At 39.4% G+C, this 22534-nt stretch overlaps 1 protein-coding gene across 2 annotated transcripts in view; it reads right to left on the bottom strand.

The window, feature by feature from the left end:
• WDPCP (WD repeat containing planar cell polarity effector) overlaps positions 1 to 22534 on the bottom strand; it is a 179850-nt gene that overhangs the window by 92681 nt on the left and 64635 nt on the right. For both annotated transcript variants that reach the window (XM_026712893.2, XM_026712894.2), the window contains exons 9-10: positions 14412 to 14603; positions 5897 to 6506 (exon numbers count right to left, since the gene is read on the bottom strand). In XM_026712893.2, coding sequence (XP_026568678.2) covers positions 5897 to 6506; positions 14412 to 14603 — 802 coding nt within the window. The remainder of the gene's footprint in view (positions 1 to 5896; positions 6507 to 14411; positions 14604 to 22534) is intronic.

Below are 22534 nucleotides of genomic sequence, written 5' to 3'. Positions count from 1 at the left end.
GAAAAAAAATTGAAATTGAAAATAAAGAGCAGACTGCCTAGAATTTTAAAGAGCCATTTGAACATTAATAAGACTTCAAAAGACATATTATAATTGGAATTTTGTGATTTAATAGCAACCCCAGAAAAAGAAATGGAAGAAGGGAAAAAGTGTTAAATGAAATAGTTTATCTGGATTGTTTGGTGACTTTGCATCTTTTGGGAAACTTTTTTTTTCTTTGTTTAAAAACACTCGGGTGGTTGTTTTGGGAAAATTTTTTCCTCTTCATAATGGCACCACTTTTGGATGAATTTAAAACTGAATATCTAAAATATAAAAAGGAAGAACAAGACTGGAAAGATACCTTGGACATTCTTTTTCAATCTCTAGAAATGGCGGTGCATTCCTATGGAGAATTGATTGCGCAGCAGGATAATTGGGACAAAGAAGGAACCATTTTTGATGAACATGTGACCCTATTGGGGGAGAAGAAGGAGGAAGAGGAAAAGGAAAAAGGGATTTTAAAACTTAAAAAAACAACCAAAAAAGATAAAAATGAGTTGAAGGGTGGATATAAGATTAGGAAACAACAGGAAGGGGGAAAGCACAAGAAGGAAAGGGAGGTGGAAAGACAAAGGGGTGAACAGGGTAAGGAAAAGAAGAAGCAAGGGAGAAAGGAAGGGGTGAGAAGTCTCAATGATGGGAAGCAAGATTTGAAGAAACAAAATGTATTTATAGACAATGGGTAAATTTAATTGTAAGGTACATAAGATTGTGTTATTATAGGCATTTATAGAATAAAATGTTTAAGATATAAATATATAAATAAGTATTAATAGGTACGATTAATTTTTTTCTTTTTCTCTTTATATAATATATTGTGTGACTTTAGGATGTGCTAAACAGAATCCCAATACAAGTTATGTGTGATATTAAGTATTATCAGGTTAGGGGAAAGAGTTAAAGGCGTCATACTCTAATTAGTGTACAGGAGAGGTTTTGTTTAAAGAGAAAAAATTAATGGATAGTTGAGAACAGACAAAGAATGTTAAGTATTATGATTTGAACTGAGATGACTAGAATAAAATTAAGAGAGTTAAAAAAAGGAAGAAATAGAAAATGGAAAACGGTAATAAGATATGGAATGATATATAAAAGGAACATGATTTTTGAAGAGGTGTCTGTATGAGTTTTAACCCGGGATCAAGCAACTTTCAGAAAAGATGTTTATGTTTTTATGTTTTTTGTCTTGTTTGTTTGTTTTTTTTATTGGAAGAGAATAATGAAAATGTATAAGACAGATGGATATAAAAAATGTATACAATCTAAAGTTAAAGAGATATAATTTGAATAAATAGAAGGAAAAGAAGTAATAAAGAGAAGTTTGGGATAAGATGAACAGATAAGGTAAATATATATATCAAATTGTGCTTGTTTGGAAATGTGATAATTTGGAATAATTCTGTCTTTAAATAAGTTGTTGTATTGGCTTTTTAAGGAAAAAAAAATTCCTATGTCATTATATTTTATGTTTTGTTTGTCTGTGTATTGTTTTGGAAAATCAATAAAATTTGTTTAAAAAAAAAGAAAGAAAATTACAAAAATTTGGACAACATAAAAGAAATGAAAGATAGAATCAGAATAGCCTTCTTAGGAAAATCAGTATTTCAAATTTTAAAAAGTTGATCAAGAAGTTAAGGCACCAAGTTAGAAAATGGTAGACTGTGAGTTCTAGTCCCACTTTAGCCATGAAAGCCAAATGAGTGACCTAAGGCTAGTCACTCTCTTTCAGTCCAACTCATCTCACAGAATAATTTTGTGGGGAAAGTAGAAGGAGGAAAGTGTGTTGGATATGTTTACCACTTTCAAATATTTGTAGAAATTATAAAAATAGGTTCCAAAAAAATGCAGAAATAAAATTTCAAGCATGCCTAATTAAACAAAATTATTTTGAGAGAAATTAGACAATGGATGATTTTTAAAAAATTATTGGAATTCTTTTTATGTTAGAGATGTACTAAAGTAAAGGTAGATATCTTTTAGTAGCTCCCTGTTGCTAGATATTATTGTTGTTGATATATACACATACATACATACATACACACATACATACACATATTCTTTAACAATACTTTAAATGAAATGAAATGTATTATTTTTTGTTTTTAATTGACTCTTTATGAGCTAGTATCTCATTTCATTTTAGGCAGAGGTGAAATCATGCAGTCTAAAAGATTCCTTTTGTGGCTCCTAGATCCCTCTCCTTTTGTAGCAGAGAGCCAAAATACACTGCTCAAAAAAATAAAGGGAACACTTAAACAACACAATGTAACTCCAAGTCAATCACATTTTTGTGAAATCAAACTGTCCACTTAGGTAGCAACACTGATTGACAATCAATTTCACATGCTGTTGTACAAATGGAATAGACAACACATGGAAAGCAGAGGCAGTTAGCAAGACATCCCCAATGAAGGAGTGGTTCTGCAGGTGGTGACCACAGACCACTTCTCAGTTCCTATGCTTTCTGGCTGATGGTTTGGTCACTTTTGAATGCTGGCGGTGCTTTCACTCTAGTGGTAGCATGAGACAGAGTCTACAACCCACACAAGTAGCTCAGGTAGTGCAGCTCATCCAGGATGGCACATCAATGTGAGCTGTGGCAAGAAGGTTTGCTGTGTCTGTCAGCGTTCAGAGCATGGAGGCACTACCAGGAGACAGGCCAGTACATCAGGAGATGTGGAGGAGGCCGTAGGGCAACTACCCAGCATCAGGACCGCTACCTCCGCTTTTGTGCAAGGAGGGACAGTAGGAGCACTGCCAGAGCCCTGCAAAATGACCTCCAGGGGGCCACAAATGTGCATGTGCCTGCTCAAACGGTCAGAAATAGACTCCATGAGGGCGGTATGAGGGCCCGACGTCCACAGGTGGGGGTTGTGCTTACAGCCTAACACCGTGCAGGACGTTTGGCATTTACCTAAGAACATCAAGATGGGCAAATTCGCCACTGGCACCCTGTGCTCTTCACAGATGAAAGCAGGTTCACACTGAGCACATGTGACAGACATGACAGGGTCTGGAGACGCCGTGGAGAATGTTCTGCTGCCTGCAACATCCTCCAGGATGACCAGTTTGGCAGTGGGTCAGTAAAGGTGTGGCGTGGCATTTCTTTAGGGGGCCACACAGCCCTCCATGTGCTCGCCAGAGGTAGCCTGACTGCCATTAGGTACTGAGATGAGATCTCAGACCCCTTGTGAGACCATATGCTGGTGCGGTTGGCCCTGGATTCCTCCTAATGCACGACAATGCTAGACCTCATGTGGCTGGAGTGTGTCAGCAGTTCCTGCAAGATGAAAGCATTGATGCTATAGACTGGCCTGCCCGTTCCCCAGACCTGAATCCAATTGAGCACATCTGGGACATCATGTCTCGATCCATCCACCAATGCCACGTTGCACCACAGACTGTCCAAGAGTTGGGGGATGCTTTAGTCCAGATGTGGGAGGAGATCCCTCAGGAGACCATCCGCCACCTCATCAGGAGCATGCCCAGTCATTGTAGGGAGGTCATACAGGCACGTGGAAGCCACACACAGTACTGAGCCTCATTTTGACTTGTTTTAAGGACATTACATCAAAGTTGGATCAGTCTGCAGTGTTTTTTCCACTTTAATTTTAAGTGTAACTCCAAATCCAGACCTCCATGGGTTGCTAAATTTGATTTCCATTGATAATTTTTGCGTGATTTTGTTGTCAGCACATTCAACTATGTAATGAACAAAGTATTTAATAAGAATATTTCATTCATTCAGATCTAGGATGTCTTATTTTTGTGTTCCCTTTATTTTTTTGAGCAGTGCAGTTTGCTGACCTCTTCCCCAAAAGACTTTGGTTCTATTCATTTTTGAAGTGTACCTTTCAACATGAAATGCAAAACCTATTTGACCCTCAAACTGACAGAACTTTTAATTACTTAAGAAGTAAATGATTACTTGCTAAGTGAGCTTTAGAATGGACAAAACCTAAATATTATTTGCCTTAGCTTGCACCATAAATTGATTCCATTCTTAGAAGACATGGAAAAAGAACTCACCTCAATGGCTTTTGTGGAGACCATGGTCTGTCTGTGAGACTTATTAATCATGATCACACATCTTCCTAGATGTACATATATTTTAGCATTATGGACTTTGTTCTATCTGTCCCCATGAGAATGTTGTTCTATATTTTTCTAATATGTTTAGTATCATAAAATTGTAAGTTTTAAGTAAATTTTGAAAATGCATGTGTTATCTCAGGTTTATGTTACATTCTAATAAACTGGATCGGAATAGGACAATCATCCCTAATGCATGTAACCAGAGAATTTCTTGTTGAAAATTTAACAGCATTTTTTTAAAAAAAATATTTCAGCTCTTAATCATAGAGGTCAGCAGCTTCCTTTTTGGGTGTCTGATTTCTTTTGGGTCAGGCATTTCCAAATGACCTACTTTGGTAAGAAAGGTGACAGACAACTCATGGCCTAATTGATTTAGGAACATTGCCCAGGGAGACAGCCCAATTAAGTTTACAAGCTGGCAATTAGCAGAAAGGCCTCTAAATCCCTGCACTGAGAGCATGTTTCTCTCAGTTAAGAACATAAATGTGCTAGAGATAGGAAAAGTAAAGCTGTGCTTTTTAGAAAATTGTTGTGAGAAGAGCCACACGGGAAAACTAAGAAAAGCAAGGTAGGTATAGTCTAATTGCCTTCTAGTAGACAGGTAACCAAAAAAATGTAGCAGCATTTAAAAATATGCAACATTTGAGAATACATCAGCAAACTGTTTTAATTAGCTTTCTAAATAAACATCTATGGCTGTTAAAATACTAGACAAGGTAGAATAATTTATCCAGGGGTGGGATTCAACCGGTGTTACTACTGGTTTGGTGACTACGCTTGATGCGCGCTCTGCTTGCGTGTAAAAAAACATCAGCTGTGCTGCCCAGACAGCTGAAAAATGCTGCATGAAGGTGCGCAGCGTGTGAAAAGCCTCTTTTTTCCTGCTTTTTCAACCTCAGCTGTGCCATGCAAAGCAGCTGAGGTTGAAAAAGCAGGTAATAAAGGACAAGTAAGAACCCAGACGGGCGGGTGGGCCAAACAGCAGCAGACACAGAACCGGTTTGGTGTCTGCTGCTCTATAGAGCCGGGCAGAACCAGTAGCATCCCACCCCTGAATTGAACAAATTATTGTATAAGCTTTCCTGTTAAACAAGATATCAAGACAATTTTTAAAGAATATAAAGCTGACATATCCTGAATGGTGCAATTATATTTATAAACCAAATTGTTGGGATATAGGATTAGAGTGGCTTATGGGGTAATTTCTATCTACCTGCCTATCTACATATCTGGTCAAATCTGCAACTACATTTACTTGAAAACTATTCTTTAGCTGCCATATTAATGGTGCTGGATAAAACCCAGAGGCCTGTGATCATCAGTGGAATAATTAAGAGAAAGATGTTTATCTCTCCAGCTCCCAAATTCAACTTAGGAGAATGGCCCATTCTGCTGTAGCAAGGGGCAAGATGAGAAAGGCCTTCTGCATCAATCAAAATTTCTTGCACAACCATAGATTTCATCTATATTATTTGCTAATTATTTTTATTGGCCGAGACAGATGACTCACATAAAATACAAATATTTTAATGATGTATCTCTCTTCAGATTTCTTCCAATCAATGGATTTCAACAGATTCAGTCAACCATTCAGTCCAATCATAAATAATGTAATGTAATCTTGGATCTTTTTCTTCCGGTTCTTTTACTTTTCTTGCTTCGTTTTGTTGAAAATATAATCTTTTTAAAAAGCAGAAATTTTATATCTACTGATGAAACATAAAAATTGCATTTGCCATTAACTACCAAATAAACTTACCGGTTTTGAAATGAAGCACTCCAACGGGTCCTCTGTCAAATCTAAATAATAGAAGATCATGTATATCCAAAACATCTATGTCCTGAGAAGAATCTTGTGGGATAGCCCATTGAATTTGAATTAGACTGCTGGATATCTGAAATTTTTCACTGAATTGTAGAGTCGATTTTGGTGAAAAGTCTTCAGCTAAAAACTGCATTTTAATTGGAGACAGTGCCATGTCAAATAACTGTAGTTCTCCTTGAGAATTACCAGTAAGAATTATGGCAGCACTAGGGTGGCAACACATTAAGGCAGGTAGCAGCTTTGCTTCTGTTATCAAAGTTACTTGACGGTAGGCTTCATATAGAACTATTGAAGAATCTTCACAACCCAGAACTAGTTTGTCTTCTGTAATATTCCTGCAACAGCTGATGGCCTTGGATGTTAATGGTATTTTGGTGATTGCCACACAATGAATTTTATTCCTAACATATTCATAAATGCAGCTGTCAACCATGGGCTTTTGGTCTGCACTCGCAGATTGTTCTACAGTATGAATCTGATGTGGATTGCGCATACTAAATCGGACATCAAGTGGATCCCCATCTGTATGAATAGAACCCAGAATCTGAAAAACAACCCATATGTAGAATTGCAGTGAGTTGAAATAGCATATACTTACAAGTAATATAAATAAAAATGCTACAATTCCTAACCAAGGTAACAATTTGACAGAAATGGATTTCATTGTACCTTAAAGGTAAAGGTTCCCCCTGCACATGCATGCTAGTTGTTTCCAGCTCTAGGGGCACTGCTCATCTCCTTTTCTAAGCCGAAAAGCCAACGCTGTCCGAAGACATCTCTGTGGTCATGTGGCCAGCATGACTAAATGCCAAGGGTGCATGGAATGCTGTTACCTTCCCACCAAAGTGGTCCCTATTTTTCTACTTATATTTTTTACATGCTTTTGAACTGCTAGGTTGGCAGAAGCTGGGACAGGTAATGGGAGCTCACTTCGTTACGTGGCGCTAGGGATTCCAACTGTTAAACTGCCGACCTTCGGATCAACAAGCTCAGCGTCTTAGCCACTGAGGCACCACATCCCTTCCTTGGTTTCTTAGTAAGACCACTGTACCTTACTATCTGCTAAATCATGTGACATGATGAGGACATGATGCCTCAAAGTCGATTTGTATATCAGTGTATGTAGTTTAGCTTACAGCTTAGTATATAGTTTATAATGTAAACAGATGCACTGTTTTTCAGTTTAAGGTACATATTCTTGTGAATATAATTAACTGGGCAGAATTTTTCACTAGTAAAAATAGGTCTGACTTTGTGAAAAAATATGTATCACAGGGCACTAAAAAGGGCGTTGGTACTTACCTGATACGCCCATTCTCTGTGAGCTGTGAAGAGCATCCAGATATGGGAGGTGCTTCAGTCTCTTCTGGAAAGGCTGGGCTTAAAACTCCGGGACGCTCCTCCTCCTCCTCAGGCCTCCTCCTCAGCGTCCTCCAGTTTTGCGAAGACTGAGTGTCGAAGTCCAGAACTCATCACCTAATCTAGATCCCTGACTGGAAAGGAACCCCACCAGATGGAAAGAAATGGGTGGGGCTGGATGCTCTTCACAGGTCACAGAGAATGGGCGTATCAGGTAAGTACCAACGCCCTTTCTCCCATGAGCTGTTCAGAGCATCCAGATATGGGACATACCAAAGCTTGGCCTGTCCTTAGGGAGGGACTCCGTCTGGATTGAAATCCACTCCTATACTTTGTGGACTCTCTGCAGGACTCTTCTGCCAAATGAAGCGTCTGCTGAGGCATAGGTATCAATCCTATAATTTCTGACAAAGGGAGATGGTGAAGCCCAAGCTGCCGCTCTGCAAATTTCATCTATGGAGGCCTGTGTGGCCCATGCTGCTGACGTTGCTGCACTCCTTGTTGAGTGGGCTGTAATGCCCCTAGGAACTGAAATGGACTGGCATTCATAACCTTTAGCTATGGTGGCACTCAACCATCTACCGATGGTCGTGGGCGACACCTTTTGTCCTAAGGTGGATGGGTTGAAGGATAGAAATAGAGCCTCAGATTTTCGAAATGCCGCTGTGCGGTCTAGATAGATGTGTAAGGCCCTTCGCACGTCAAGTCTATGACATTGATGTTCCAGCCTATGAGCTGGTTTTGGACAGAAATTTGGAAGGACCAACTCCTGCGCTCTGTGGAAGGTTGAATTTACTTTAGGAGTTAACGATGGATCCAAACGGAGAATCACTCTGTCTGCATGAAACACGCACAGGTCCTTACGCATTGACAATGCCGCCAATTCGGAAATCCTTCTAGCTGATGTGATTGCAATTAGGAAGGCCACCTTATATGTCAGGAATTTAAGGCTAGTGGTTCTTAGAGGCTCGAACAGACCAGTTTTAAGAGCGGTTAACACCTTGTTGAGATTCCCAGGTGGGATAGCAGTGAATTACAGGAGGTTGTAAGTTTGCAGCACCCTTGAGAAAACTGCAGACATGTGGATGGTGTGCTATGGAACAGAGGTCACCCCAGGTTATCACCGAGGCTAAAGCCGCCACCTGTCTACGTAACGTATTTGGAGATAGGCCCTTGGTCAACCCCTCCTGTAAAAAACCCAATAATTGTCCTATTGATGGAGCAGTTGGACCCCCGACACCAGCGACAAAAAGCTGACCACATGGCTTCGTATATACGATTTGTTGAGGCCCGTCTAGATGCTTGAATAGTGGCAATAGCATCCTCTGAAATTTGTTGGGCCCTTAAATGGCTCCGCTCAACCTTCATACGGCTAGACTGAGCCATTGTGGGTTCGGGTGAAGTATCGGCCCTTGGGAGAGGGAAACCTTTGATGGTGGAATTTTCCAAGGTTGTTCTCTCGACAGGTCCTGTAAATCTGCGAACCACGTTCGCCTGGGCCAGTAAGGGGCAACCAATATCAATTCCGCTCGTTCCTCCAATAACTTCTGGATCAACCTGGGTATCACCAGGAGTGGAGGAAAAACATATAGAAGTCCGGGAGGCCACGAACATCGCAGGGCATTGACGGCCTCCACCCCGAGTCAGGTACCTTGAAATATACCGGGGCAATTGGGTGTTTAGAGGAGAGGCAAATAGATCGATCACCGGTTGCCCAAACCTCCACACTGCTTTCCGGAAGACAGACAGGTGTAGGCGCCACTCTGCCTGATCTATCGTGGCCCTGCTGAGCCAGTCTGCTTGTGTGTTTAATGCCCCTGCTATGTGTTCTGCCTTGAGCAAAGACAGATTGGCCTCGGCCCATTTGAACAACTTGGTTGTCTCCAGCACCAGAAGTTTGGAATGAGTACCCCCCTGTCTGTTTAAGTGGGCCTTGGTTGTGGTCTTGTCTGTCAAGACCAGAATGTGGCATGAATGGAAAAGGGGTAGAAAATTGCGTAAAGCCAGGTGAACTACTCGCAGTTCCAACAGGTTGATGCTTTATGATTGTTCGGAAATAATCCAAATGTCTTGTGCAGTGTGGGATTGGAAGTGAACTCCCCATCCTACCAGGCTGGCATCAGTTGTGATCGTTACCCTGTGAGGTTCCTTGAAAGGATACCCCCCGTTTATGATTTTGTCTGACCACCAGCGCAGCAATCGGAGAACGTTGTGCGGTACCTTTATCCAGATGTCCGGATCGCTGGAAAGGTAGCAGGAACCATTGCAGCTCTCCAGAATGGAATCGAGCCCAAGGCACAATGGAAATACAAGAAATCAATTTCCCTAACAGTTGAGACAGCAATGCCAGGGAAACCCTCCTTAAGGCCCTGATTTCTTTGGCCAAAGACTGAATACTGTTTAACCTGTTCTGAGAGAGAAAGACCTTGCCCTCCACGGTATCTATCACTGACCCCAAATGAACTAGCCTAGTTGAGGGGATCAAGTGGCTTTTATCCCAATTTATAGAAAAACCATGACCCTGAAGGGTCTCCAGAGTAAACTTGGTATCTAATTTTGCTTGATGTCTGGAAGATGACAAAATTAAAATATCATCCAGATAACATTGTAAGTGGACAGATCTTATCCTGAGTGAGGCAGCCAACGCCGCAAGGACCTTGGTAAAAGTCCTAGGAGCTGAAGCCAGACCGAATGGCAGGGCGATATATTCATAGTGCCGATCACAATAGCAAAATCTAAGATATCTGTAGTGGGCAGGTCTGATTGGTATATGTAGATAAGCTTCTGTGAGATCTATAGAGGTCATGATATCGTTCTCTCTGATGCTAAGCAGAATGGACTAGAGAGCAGTCATCTTGAATTTCCGATAAACCAATGATTTGTTTAAGTGCTTGAGGTCCAGAATTGCCCTCCAGCCCCCCGAACTTTTTGGGACCACGAACAATAGAGAGTAACAGCCTTGACCTCGCTGTTCAGATGGGACCTCTCTAATGGCCCAAATATTCAGAAGATGATTGATAGCCTCCCGCATCAACGCCCTCTTAATGGGGTCCGTGGACCTAGGGCTCCTAATGAAAAAGTTCGGGGGGGAAGATTGAAACTCCAGCGCCAAACCAAACCTAATAAGTGTCCCTGACCCACGCATCAGAAGTCGAGCTGTCCCATTGATCGGCAAACAGTTTTAACCACCCACCAATGGGAACTGCTGTCAAGGGCTCACTTGGGGCGACGAAAAAATTGGCCTCTAGTGCCTCTGGGGTTTCTACTATTTTGGCCTCCCCGCTGACCTCTATCGGAGGATTCAGGTCTATCCTGTCTAAAACTGAGCCTGTAGCCTGATGTTCTCTGAGATCTGGGAACGTAGGGGCCCTGATAGTAGGACTGAAAGGAACCCCTTCGAAATGACTGAGGCATTCTGTTTTCAGACCTACGAAAAAGAGGGAGAAGCACTTTTTTCTTGTTTCTATTTTCTATAAGGAGGGGCTCCAAGACACTGCCAAATAATTTATCCCCCAATATTGGGGCTGATGCCAACTTGCATTTATGCTTGGTATCCGCCTGCCAATGTCTGAGCCATAGCAGTCTCCGTGCTGATACGTGAGATGCTATGGCCCTAGACGAGAATTTGACTGCATTAAAAGTGGCCTCGGCGGAGAACTCTGCAGCTGTGATAATTTTAGCTATGTCCTGGTGAGCTCTGACATTTGACACCGGCAATATATCCCTCAGGTGGGAGAGCCATCAGAGGGAGGCACGTGTAAAAACGGACACAGCTGTAGCTGCCTTAATGGCCCAAGCATCAGAAACATGCGCCCTACGGAGTGCTAACTCTGCCCTCTTTTCTTCTGGTCTCAGGGCTTCCTCGGCCTCGTTAGGGAAGGTGGAAGAAGAGGCCAGTGCCACAATGGGTTCATCCACCTCGGGCATCTTGAGAAAATTTTGCAAACCCTGGTGCCAAATTAAAATATTGCTTATCGTACCCTGTTGGGGCTGGGTATGATGCTGCTGATGCCCATTGATTTTGCACTAAATCAGCAAACATACGAGGGACAGGGATAGTTTCCGCCTCATTAGTCGGTTGCGAGAATATTAGGTCTTGGGATTCATCCTGAGACTGTTGGTAATGGATGAGTGTTTGCTGTGCCTAGCTTAATGGTGTTCTTTGCCTTGAACAGTAAAGATTTAAAGAGGTGTGGATGAAAAAGGCCAGAAAAGGTAGGTTGGTCTGGAATGAGGCCTTCGTCATCCGACATTCCCCGTTCTAGCGGGTCCGCCTCTGACAGATCCAAGTCCATCTGATGGATCGAGCCCCCCTCCATGGAAACCTCCTGGTCCTCAAAGTCCACCTCCTCCCAAAGGTCCTGGGCCGGTATGTTAGGCGTATTGGAGAATACCTGAGATTTATGTTGTTGGGTATACCCAAAGGAGCGGACGGATAGGGATCCCGCATCTGAAGTGGTCGAAAAGTGTCTGGTCCAAATAGATTGCTGAACTCCAGCCGCAATGCCCCTTTGAATGGCCATCTCCATCCATTGCCTCATTTCGATGAGAATAGACTCAGGTAATCCCTCTTCCTGTCTTAGGCCGGCGGCCGTAGGGGTGAAGGTTGCCTCAGGAATTGGCCAGGTAGTGCTCAATGGAGGAGATGTACCTATGGGGGTTTGTCTAGGAACAGCCTGTCTGGGCTGGGTAGATAAGTCCAAGGGCCCCATCAATGGGTTTGGGTTCTGATCAGTCAGGGCTATCTTGTCCGCCTCCCTGGCTTGTTTTTGCAATTGTCTTTCCAATGCTAGGTGCCTTCTATGGGCATCCTTACCTGCTGCCTTAGAGGCCTTTTTGGGACCCACAGGCTTGTCACGGGGCTTACTGGACTTGGAGCGGAAAGCGTTGTCACGGTCCATTTTGTATGATGGATTGTCTTGCCTCTGAGTGTAAATTTAATTTTTTAAAAAAATTATTATGATTATTATTGATATTGCTATCGATATCCCTTGCGGTTGATATCAGAAAGGTCCTCCAGGAAGTTAAGACTGAATATATATGGTAATAAGAGATTAAATGGAGAACGGTATATCAGGGTCCCCAGCAAGGGAAACCCTGCTATTACAGGCTCTGATGTGCCTCCTTGCCTGTCAGAGACAACGCCCCGCAATATAACTGTCACTTTAAATTTCCGATTGATTAAATGGTCCCGAAGGCAAATACACAGAAATGCCTGTAAATAAGTAGCCGTTTAGTTCCACGTTAGCCAGAGGAATAGCTATATCCAGGGAAGGCACAATGGACAGTTAATGTCTTGGTCCCCAGCAAGGGAAACCAGCGATAAAGGAGGCTGTGATAATTGCTTTCTCGGTCCCCAGCAAGGGAAACAAACGAGAAATGGAGGCTGTTACAATTAGGCGTGAAATTGAGGTAGCCGTTGGAAAGGGCGGGAAGCGGAATCACTGATGTCAAGCCTGAGCCGTCTGGAAAGTCTCTGCTGCTGCTGACCTAACTGTTATTTGAATGCTGCTGTCAGGAGAAAGCAGGAAAGCCGCGGCTGTGAATGTTCCGATCTGATCGCAAATCTGACGATCGGAGAGGCAGATAAGGCTTTTTGCTGAGGCGAAAGCCTCAGGCTGTTTGCAGATTGACAGGCTCCGCTGATTTCCTAGGGAAAGTGATCAGAATGGAAGATAAGGCTGTTTTGTGAGGTGAAAGCCTCAAATTGCCTGAGGGGTAGCAGGCTATGCTAATTTACGAGGGAAAGTGATTAGAATGGTAGATAAGGCTAATTTGTGAGGCGAGAGCCTCAAACTGCCTGCGAAGTAGCAGGCTCCGTTAATTTACGAGGGAAAGTGAGTTTTAGAATTGTTCGTTTTTATCTAGATCGATGGGAAAGCCGAATTATGGTGAAGGGTTTTAAAGATCCAACCTGAATTTGAGCAAAGCCGTTCCAGTCAGGGAGTGCACAACCTCTTACCAAGAAGGCTGAGCTAAAACTGGGGGACGCTGAGGAGGAGTCCCGAGGAGGAGGAGGAGCGTCCCGGAGTTTTAAGCCCAGCCTTTCCAGAAGAGACTGAAGCACCTCCCATATCTGGATGCTCTGAACAGTTCATGGGAGAATATAATTATTTTATTTTATAATGCATACGCATACTCATCGATCTAAGAAATATTTAATTATACTGTTTCTATTTTAAAAAGTTCCAATAAAAGTAGGAATACCCCAGGGAACATTTATTAGTCCCTTCTCAGTTATATTAAACAGATTAAACTATGCTGATGCAATGTATTTCATAACTTTCCCTTTAGGTTCAGCAAATGTAAACATAGAAACAAAACAATATTAAAATAGTAAATAATAAAAATATTCATGCTAATAAATAAGAGTTGAAAATGTGAATGATATTCTAAAACTCATCAAAAACCAAATAATATTTTTAACTGGCACTTAATACTTTAAAAGACCAGAATCTGAAGGAACCATATTTTAACTGTTACCCACCCCATCTAAATGGAGATATCCAAAAAAGAAACTAAGAAAATTAAATCACTCTATCCATGTAAAAGTAAATGCTTCTCTAAATAACTAAATAAATTATCTCAGGTAAAGTATCAGATCAACATGAGGTAATGAATCTTTCATGTACTATTTCACAGGAAGAGTTGAGAAGCTTCATGAGATTCCAACTCCATTTGACTCTTCTTTTCTTTGAATTCAATTTCTACTGAACCGGGATGAACATTTGTTTTCTGTAACCCACCTCTAAAATCCTTCAATCAAATGAACCTTACAATAAGATTCCTCAAATACATTGAAAAAAAATTAGTAGGAATTACATCTTAACAAAGACATAATTCCTAATAACTCTAGGGAAGTTTCAATATCTGCCACATTTGGACTGAAGTATTTTGATGTAGCACTAATTTAAACTGGTCATTATGAGAAGTTTCCCCATATTAGACCTTCCTTCCCTTTTTCCTTTACATTGCATCATTTAGGCTGGAAACCCAGAGCAGGGATTTACTTGTTTGCAACAAAATTACTCCAGAGCCTTTTTAGTTAAATGGGTAAAACAATATCCAATTTAGAGATTTAAAGGATTACCTCTAAGTTGCCATGTTCATATTTCAGGAGTAGCAAGTTGGCTCTCTCTCTTTTGCTAGACACTGGGGACCAAGGCCAAAGTTCATCCTTTGCAGCAGACCACCAGCAAATAACCATATTCTGTATGTTATTTATTGTCAAATGACGCTTCATCCTTCTGCTTCCTAGTCCTGGTATATCAATGTAAGATACCTGAGTAAGAAAAAATGCAGGGCAAATGTGAAATTACCAAGCAAATACAGTACATGGGATTTATTTTACATACCAAAATAAATATATAAAACCTAAATATTATGCCTAAACATTATTTCATATTTCAAGTCCACTGATAGCACTGCTTTCAGCATGTCCTATAAGTTATTTATCAGTTCTCAGTCTTAGCATTTCATTTATAGCAATAACTCAAAATATGTCAGAATTATCTAGGATTACAGCAGAATAAAGGTAACTTTGGATTTATAATGTGCCAGTCAAATACATTTAGACAATTATTTTTTCTCCTCAGTTTCAATATATAAAACATAAACAAAAGAGACGGTCTTCCAAAAAGTATTAAAAGTCTGAATATGAGTGGAAAGTATAGAACTCTTGGCTGTGTTCTGTTATGATAGTGCTATTTCTTAGATGTAAGAAAGTGGGTCTTGAGTGCTACATTTGCAGTGATTCTCACTATACTAAGGTGTGTGAGAGTATGTGTATATTGTTTGGATGAGTGTATAAATATATACATACTATAGACATGTATGTGTGGGAATAAAACTTTGGCTTGGGTTTGGGTAATGATCAATCTAATACTTTGTACATACATGCTTGTTTAAAGGTCACTGAGATAGTGTAAGGAAATTTCACAATGAGAACGATAAGAATAAACACAAGGAACTAGGAAACAGCTCAGACAGCAATACACAAGTCTCAGACAGCAATACACAAGTCTATACTATATCTGAACTATTGTAACCCATCATGTGATTATGCTTGCTATGTTTACCATGTACAAAAATCTCAATAAAAGGGAGCGCTGGATTTTTGTTCTGGGCTCTCATCCCAAGAACACTCGCTTGTGTCTCATCTTTTCCATGAGAGACCACCACATGTATGGTTAGGATGTTCTGAACTTTTGCATATGAATATTATCACAGCTTCATGAGGGTCTCATTGATACATGAAGAGAGTTTAAGTAAACTAATACTTACTATTAAAGATTGGTTCGTGTTCCATTTATGTAATACTGTAACCTAAATTAACCAACATATAAAGTGCAAGTGCAAAATAAATAAATAAATAAACTGTTTAGATTCAGTAACGCGGGGTGCCCCACCCCTGGTCTTCAACCCAGTATTGGCCCATGGCCCATTGAGAACCATGCCATGTTGGGTGAGCGCATGAGTGTACAAAGCTCCATTTGTGCAAGTGGATGGCGCACGCATGAAACTGTGCCCTCTCATTGCTGTTGCTGTTAGTTAATAAAGCTGGAAAGGCTGAGGACCACTGCAGTAACATACACACATTTACCTCCAAAAACTGCAAGCAAAAGCTTCCTCTAATTGGTTATTAGTGTTTTAATTCACTAGATACAAAAGCTGGCCTATTCTTCTATAGCAAACTGCTTCAACTGAGTAGCATCTGAGCATGAAATAGTAGGTAATTTCAGGTTCTGAACATATCTATGGAATTTAGGTCTGGATTTTGACTTGGCCATTTTCAGAAACTGAGTTTGTTCTTGAACCATTATCTTGTCAACTTGGCTTATATGTTTGATATAGCTATCTTCCTGCATGATTTGCTCAGGCTTAAACTCTTGCAGAATTCTTTGGTGCAGAGCAGAACTCCTAATATCTTCAGTAATGGCAACTGATCCAAGCCCAACCACCATACCCAAACTATGACCCTTTGATGCCTGCCAGTTGGCATGTGAAAGGCAGTATTTGACTTCTAACAGTTAAAATTACATATATAGCCTAAAAAAAATCCAATTTGAATTCATCTGTCCTTAAAACATTCCTCCAGAAGCCTGGGGTCATCCAGGTGTTTTTCATTACATTTAAAGAAAAATATTCTTGTAAGCAAAGGTTTCTATGTTGCCATTTTCTTTTGAATCCCATTTTACTCTCTCTGCTTTTCTCCTGGTAGAGTCAAGGGAAATGATGCCTGCTGATCCACAGATATTTTTCTGAGTTTTTTTGCGGTTTCCTCAATAGTTTTTTTGTGGCACTGACAAGGTGGCCGCTTTTGGGAAGATTCACTATTGTTCCAAATCATATTGTAGGATGGTATCTGATATTGATTGGTTGAGACCAGAATGTTTAAAATGAGTTTGCATATTTTTCCAGATTGATAATTATCAGTTGGTTTTTTATGAGGCCTTCAAATATATATTTTTGTGCCCCTAGATACCATGTGGTACAAATTTCCCTGTGATGATGGTAGCCAAACCGTGTGTAGAGGACAAGGCTGGCCCAAATCAATCCTTATTGTTTATTGAAATGTCACCTAAGTCTTAGTTATTCCTTTAATTGAATTAATTATACTGTGAACGGTTTTCACACTTGCACATTGGATGTTGAATTATTTTGTTTACAAAATAAATGAAATAAGGCCAAACTTTAGTATTGTCTGTTTACTCAGATTCTCTTTACATATCAGTAGGCCTCAAATGACACTCTGATTTATACTGAGTGGCAGAGATGTACAAACCTTCAGAACATTCAAGAGTCTGCAAAATACTTTTTCATGGAGTATTTTTTGTGTGCATAACATATACATACATAAAGTCATACAAAATTGTAACATCTCTTTAAATGTGCAAGAAAGCCTGTTACATTTTAATAGCCAAGAGATGTTAGATGTGTGTATGAAGGTATACATATAAGGTACATGCATTATAATTTACACTGGGAAAATGAAAGAATGCTACTGGATGAGATGATGCAAATTTCCCTCTCCTTAAAAAATAATAATCATGAATTAGAGGAATTAAATCATGTGCAAATTTATTTATTCTTATTTTATTTGATTTGTCAATTGCTTACAAGATAATAGGTATAAGTATAAACATGAGTAAGAATACAGGAAATAGGTACAAATAAATGGGGACAATAGGACAGGGACGGTAGGCACGATTGTGCACTTATGCATGCCCCTTACAGACCTCTTAGGAATGGGGTAAGGTCAAGTGGATAGTTTGAGGTTAAAGGAGTGAGGGTTAGAGGACGTAACAACAGTCAGGTAGTGCATTCCAGGCATTGAGCACTCTGTTGCTGAAGTTGTACTTTCTGCAATCAAGTTTGGAGCGGTTAACATTGAGTTTATATCTGATATGTGCTCTTATATTGCGGTTGAAGCTGAAGTAGTCATTGACTGGAAGGACATTGTAGCAGATAATTGTGTGCTATGCTTAAGTCCAAACGTAGGTGGCATAGTTCAAGGTTGTCCAAGCCCAAAATCTCAAGCCTGTTGCGAGCAGAGGAGTGTAGTACTCTTCCTGTGAAATACTTTTGGATATACAATATATCTGTCTGATATACAGTGCAGATTTCAGATGGATGAGTTGTATTCGAGTATTGGTCTAGCAAAAGTTTTGTATGCTCTAGTTAGCAATTCAATATTTCCAGGGAAGCTGACTTGCGGTTTGAGTTTCTTCGGCGACAGACCGAAACCTCGTCTCTGCAAGGCTTCGATCCGTGCTCGCTGCTGGAGTGCCCCGAACCGGCTGGTTTCGGGGCTAAGCCATCCTGTAGAGGTGGTGAAGAAGTTGGCCATTACTCCTTTTCCTGAAGGCAGTTGTAGCGGTGGTCAGAAATGGCCACCACAAAGAAGAACTCGACCAGAAAAGAATGTGCAGGAAGAAGATAAGAAGAGAAAGTTTTGGTTGACCGGGTCAAAAGCAACAAATAAGGTACCCTGGAATTGAAACTATTAAAAAACAATAACATTGTTCTCTAAGAAGATTTTTAAGCTGCGAAGTAGAGAGAAAAGGGAAAAGATTTGGTTTTGACATTAATAGGCATTTAATGCTGAAAATAAAAAGTCAAAGAGATAATAAAGATTTCTGGATAATTAAAAGCTTTTGAAAACAGGAAAGGAGAGAAAAAGAATAAAAGGGCAGGATCTGGAAGGGAGGAGACTGCCTGGAATTAAAAAGAATTTACAGCAAAATCTCAACAAGACTTCCAAGAGATACATTTTAACAGAAACATCGCAACAAAAACCCCAGGAAGAGAAAGTGGAAAAAGAAATAAGAAACAGCTTGGGACTATTTGGATTACTTGATGATATCTGGATTTTTGGTTATTGTATTTGAATGACTAAAATCAATTGGGTGGCTGTTTAAAACTGTTTAAAATGGCTCCACTTTTAGAAAAACTGAAAATGGAACTTAAAAAGTACAAAGAAGATGCACAAGGGAGAGGTTCTTTTGGCTTCGTATTTCAGTTTTTAGAAATGGAACTATGGAAGCAACAAGAAATGCCTGCAGAACAAGAAGATTGCGACAAAGAAGAAGCCATCTTTAATTAACAAGTAATCTTAGGTGGGGGGGGAGGAAAGGAGGGAAAGAGAATGGAAAGTTTAAGATTGGGAAAAACACTCCCCCCCCCCAAAAAAAAATAGAGGGAAAAATAAGTATAAAATCAGAAAGCAACAGAAGAGAGAAATGCAAAAGAGAGAATTAGAAGTAGAGAGACAAGGGGGTATAAAGGGGAGGGAGATGAGAGGGAAGAAAGAAAGGAAAAGAAGTTATAAAGGACAGAAACAAAATATAGAGAAACAGGGCCTATTTAGAGATAATGGGTGAAAATTTAATGGAAAAAGGGATTCTGCAAAGGTACATAAGATAGTATTGTTATATTAAAAACAGAAATAATTTTAGAAAATATGAAACAATGTATGATTAAAATGTTTGATAAAATAACTATCGTTAATACAGTGGAATGCTTGTCAATAAATAAATGTAACAAAATGAATATTATACATGTCTTTAAGGAAGTATGATATTTAATTGAAAAGAAATGTTAAAGATGTTAAGATTTTAATGATTATTAATGATAGAACTGAATTGGAATGGAATGAGGGTTTATAATTACACATATTTATAATCCTTTTTTAAAAGAATATAGTGTGTATTATAAGAATGTACCAAGCAGAATTTGATTGGAAGTTATGTATTATGTATTATATTGAAGGTCATAACCTTAAGGTATATATTGAAGTTTAAATAAGAGTTGAATGGATGTACTTAAAAGATATAAAGTAACTACAGGAGAAAATTCGTTTAATGAGAAAAGATAATATGAAATTGAAACAGAACAGACAAAAGTATAAATATAATGATTTGAATTGAGATGTGATTATCAAAATAAAACTGAGAAAATTAAAGGAGGGGAAAAACTATATAGAAATGTAGAATAGTATAAGATATGGAATAGAATACAAAAAGAAGCATGAAATTGAGTTTTGTGTCTGTATAAAGAAGTTCAACCCGGGACCATGCTATTTTCAAAAAAGATGTTTTACTTGTATTTTGTATGTGTGAAAACCTAAATAAAACTTTATTAAAAAATAAATAAATTCCGGAGAAGCTTCGTAAGATTAGATTTACAACTCTTAAAGCCTTTTTGGCAATGCTATTAGTGAGCGCTGGCACTTAGGTCATTTGATATGAGTACTCCAAGGTCCTTGACAGAGTGAGGATTGTCACCGAGATCATATCCACCTAGTTTGTATTTGGTGTACTGATTTTTTTTACCAATGTGTAGGACAGAGCATTTGTTGGTCGAGATTTGGAGTTGCCAATTGTTTGACCATTCAGACACATAATCAAGGTCGCTTTGAAGGACAGTAGCATTGTTGGTGGTGTTGAATAGTTTTACATCATCTGCGACGAGGACTCAGTTGCTTATAAGGTGATCGCAAAGGTCATTTATATAGGGTATAAAGCATGTGGGTCCTAGAACACTGCCTTGGGAGACACCGCTGTTAACTGGAGCAGGGTTTGATATAGCGCTCCCTATTTTTACTATTTGTTGCCTGTTTGACAGAAATGCAGTAATCCGCTTATGAAGGGATCCGGAAATGCTGTAAGTGTTTACTTTTAACAGTAGTTTGTCATGTATCACTGAATCAAAGGCTTTGCAGAAGTCTATGTAAATTGCATCTATAGCTTTATGAGAGAAAGTCTTAGGACTGGAAAGAAAGCTTTTACATTAGTTCAAAGATATCAAACTTGCGGCCCACAGGCTGGATGTGTCACGCACTGGCCACACTTATCCCCATTTTAGCAAAGGGGGAAAAAGTCATGACACATCACATGACAACATGATGAAACGAGTTTGATATCCCTGCCTTAGTTGATAATATAATTTCCCTTTTTACTAGAAACAAAGGGCACCATATGATTTGAGGAATACTTCCCATCAAAGGACTCTGGTTGACACAAGTTTCCCAATAAAACTGTACTCCATTAAAAAAAAATCATTATTTTACCCAGCTGCTGATTTTCTCCCACCAGTTCAAAATTTATTTTCTTCTTCCACTATTCTGCCCTTGCACTTTCCCCCCATGTCTTCCTGCTCATCTGTTTATTACAAACACTTCTTTTGCCTCTAGGGGGGTCTGATCTTTCCACAAATCCCATTATTTCTTTGCTTTGCTGAAAAGGTCCTTCCTTTCCTTGCTCTTCTACGTATATGAACCATGACTTGAATGTGAAAGCATTTTCAGAATGGGATTAGAGCAACGCAGTAGGAGGAACGAAATCCTCATGGGGAGGGAACCAACTGCCTCTGAGTGTGCCAAGTAGTAATAACATAATGCTTTTTAGAACAAAGAAAGGAAGGCTATTTCTATTGTAGATTACAGGCAGTCCTTACAAATACAATTGAGCCCAAAATTTCTGTTGTTAAGTGAGACAGTTAAATGAGTTTTGCCCCAATTTACTACGTTTCTTGCCACAGTGATAAGTGTATCTCTGCAGTTGTTAAGTTTGTAAATGGTTGTTAAATGAATCTGGCTTCCACATTGACTTTGCTTGTCAAGACAGTCAAAAGGTGATCGATCACATGACCCTGGGACACTGCAACCGTCATGAGTCAGTTGCCAAAGACCTAAATTTTGATCATGTGACCATGGGGATCCTGTAACAGTTATAAGTATGAAAAATGGCCATAAGTTACTATTTTTCAGTGCCGTTGTAACTTCAAACAGTCACTAAACAAACTCTTTTAAGTCAAAAACTACCTGTACTTTATTTTTTTACTCATATACAGTTGAAAAAGAGATTTTTTTTCTTTTACTTGGATAAGAAGAAAGAGGGCTGTTAGATAGAGGACAATCATCTTAGAGTCTCGTCGGTGACCACAAATAACATTTTAAATAACAAATAACATTTTAAAAATAATGTTGATCTTACCGAATCACAGAAGGCATGCAATGACATCACTCTGTTATTTGTATGTTTAAAAGCAAAATAGATATATTAAGCCTAGTTGAATTCCTGGGATAATCTGATTTTAATAGGGAAACATAGATAATTGCATCACTGAAAACCAATGAATTGGTTTGAACTGGTTTGCAAGCTGCTCATCCCTATAGTTGAAGGGCTGGACTATGAAAAATTCTTTAATAATGTTTCTTTTTCTATCTGCCTTTGAGAGCAACAGTGCAGAATTGAACAGTGTAATTCTAAAGATTTTTTTAAAATATACAAAAAAGTATGTTTGAAAACAATTGTTTTTGAAAAAAGGGTTGCAGTTTTTTATTTCCCAGGTCACTTGCTTTTTTTTGTTAGCCTGAAAATAAAATTTATTAATAGATTACTATTTACATTGAATGAATGAATGAATTGAATTGAATTGAATGAGAAGAATTAGGATGCAGATAGGTGGGAATAAGGCTTCTGGTATCCTTTTCAAAGCTCCTTTAGCTGATGATGTTTTTCCTCCAAACCAGAATGAAGGTGATTAATAAAATCTCTATCACTATTGAGTTAGTGAAAAATGTTTTCAGGATATGCTGCTTTTATGAATTTGGAAGAATGGACTGAAATCAGTTTAACTAAAAAATGCACACAAATTTACATTGATATATATTTTGCTTTGTTGAAGTGTTTTCTAAAACCATTGCTCATC

The sequence above is a fragment of the Pseudonaja textilis genome, chromosome 1, assembly GCF_049901715.1.
Source record: "Pseudonaja textilis isolate UNSWEBS1 chromosome 1, rPseTex1.2, whole genome shotgun sequence".
In the NCBI taxonomy this organism is placed as follows: domain Eukaryota; kingdom Metazoa; phylum Chordata; class Lepidosauria; order Squamata; family Elapidae; genus Pseudonaja; species Pseudonaja textilis.
Note: the sequence above shows the minus strand (reverse complement) of the source record. Positions and strands in the feature narration are given on the sequence as shown.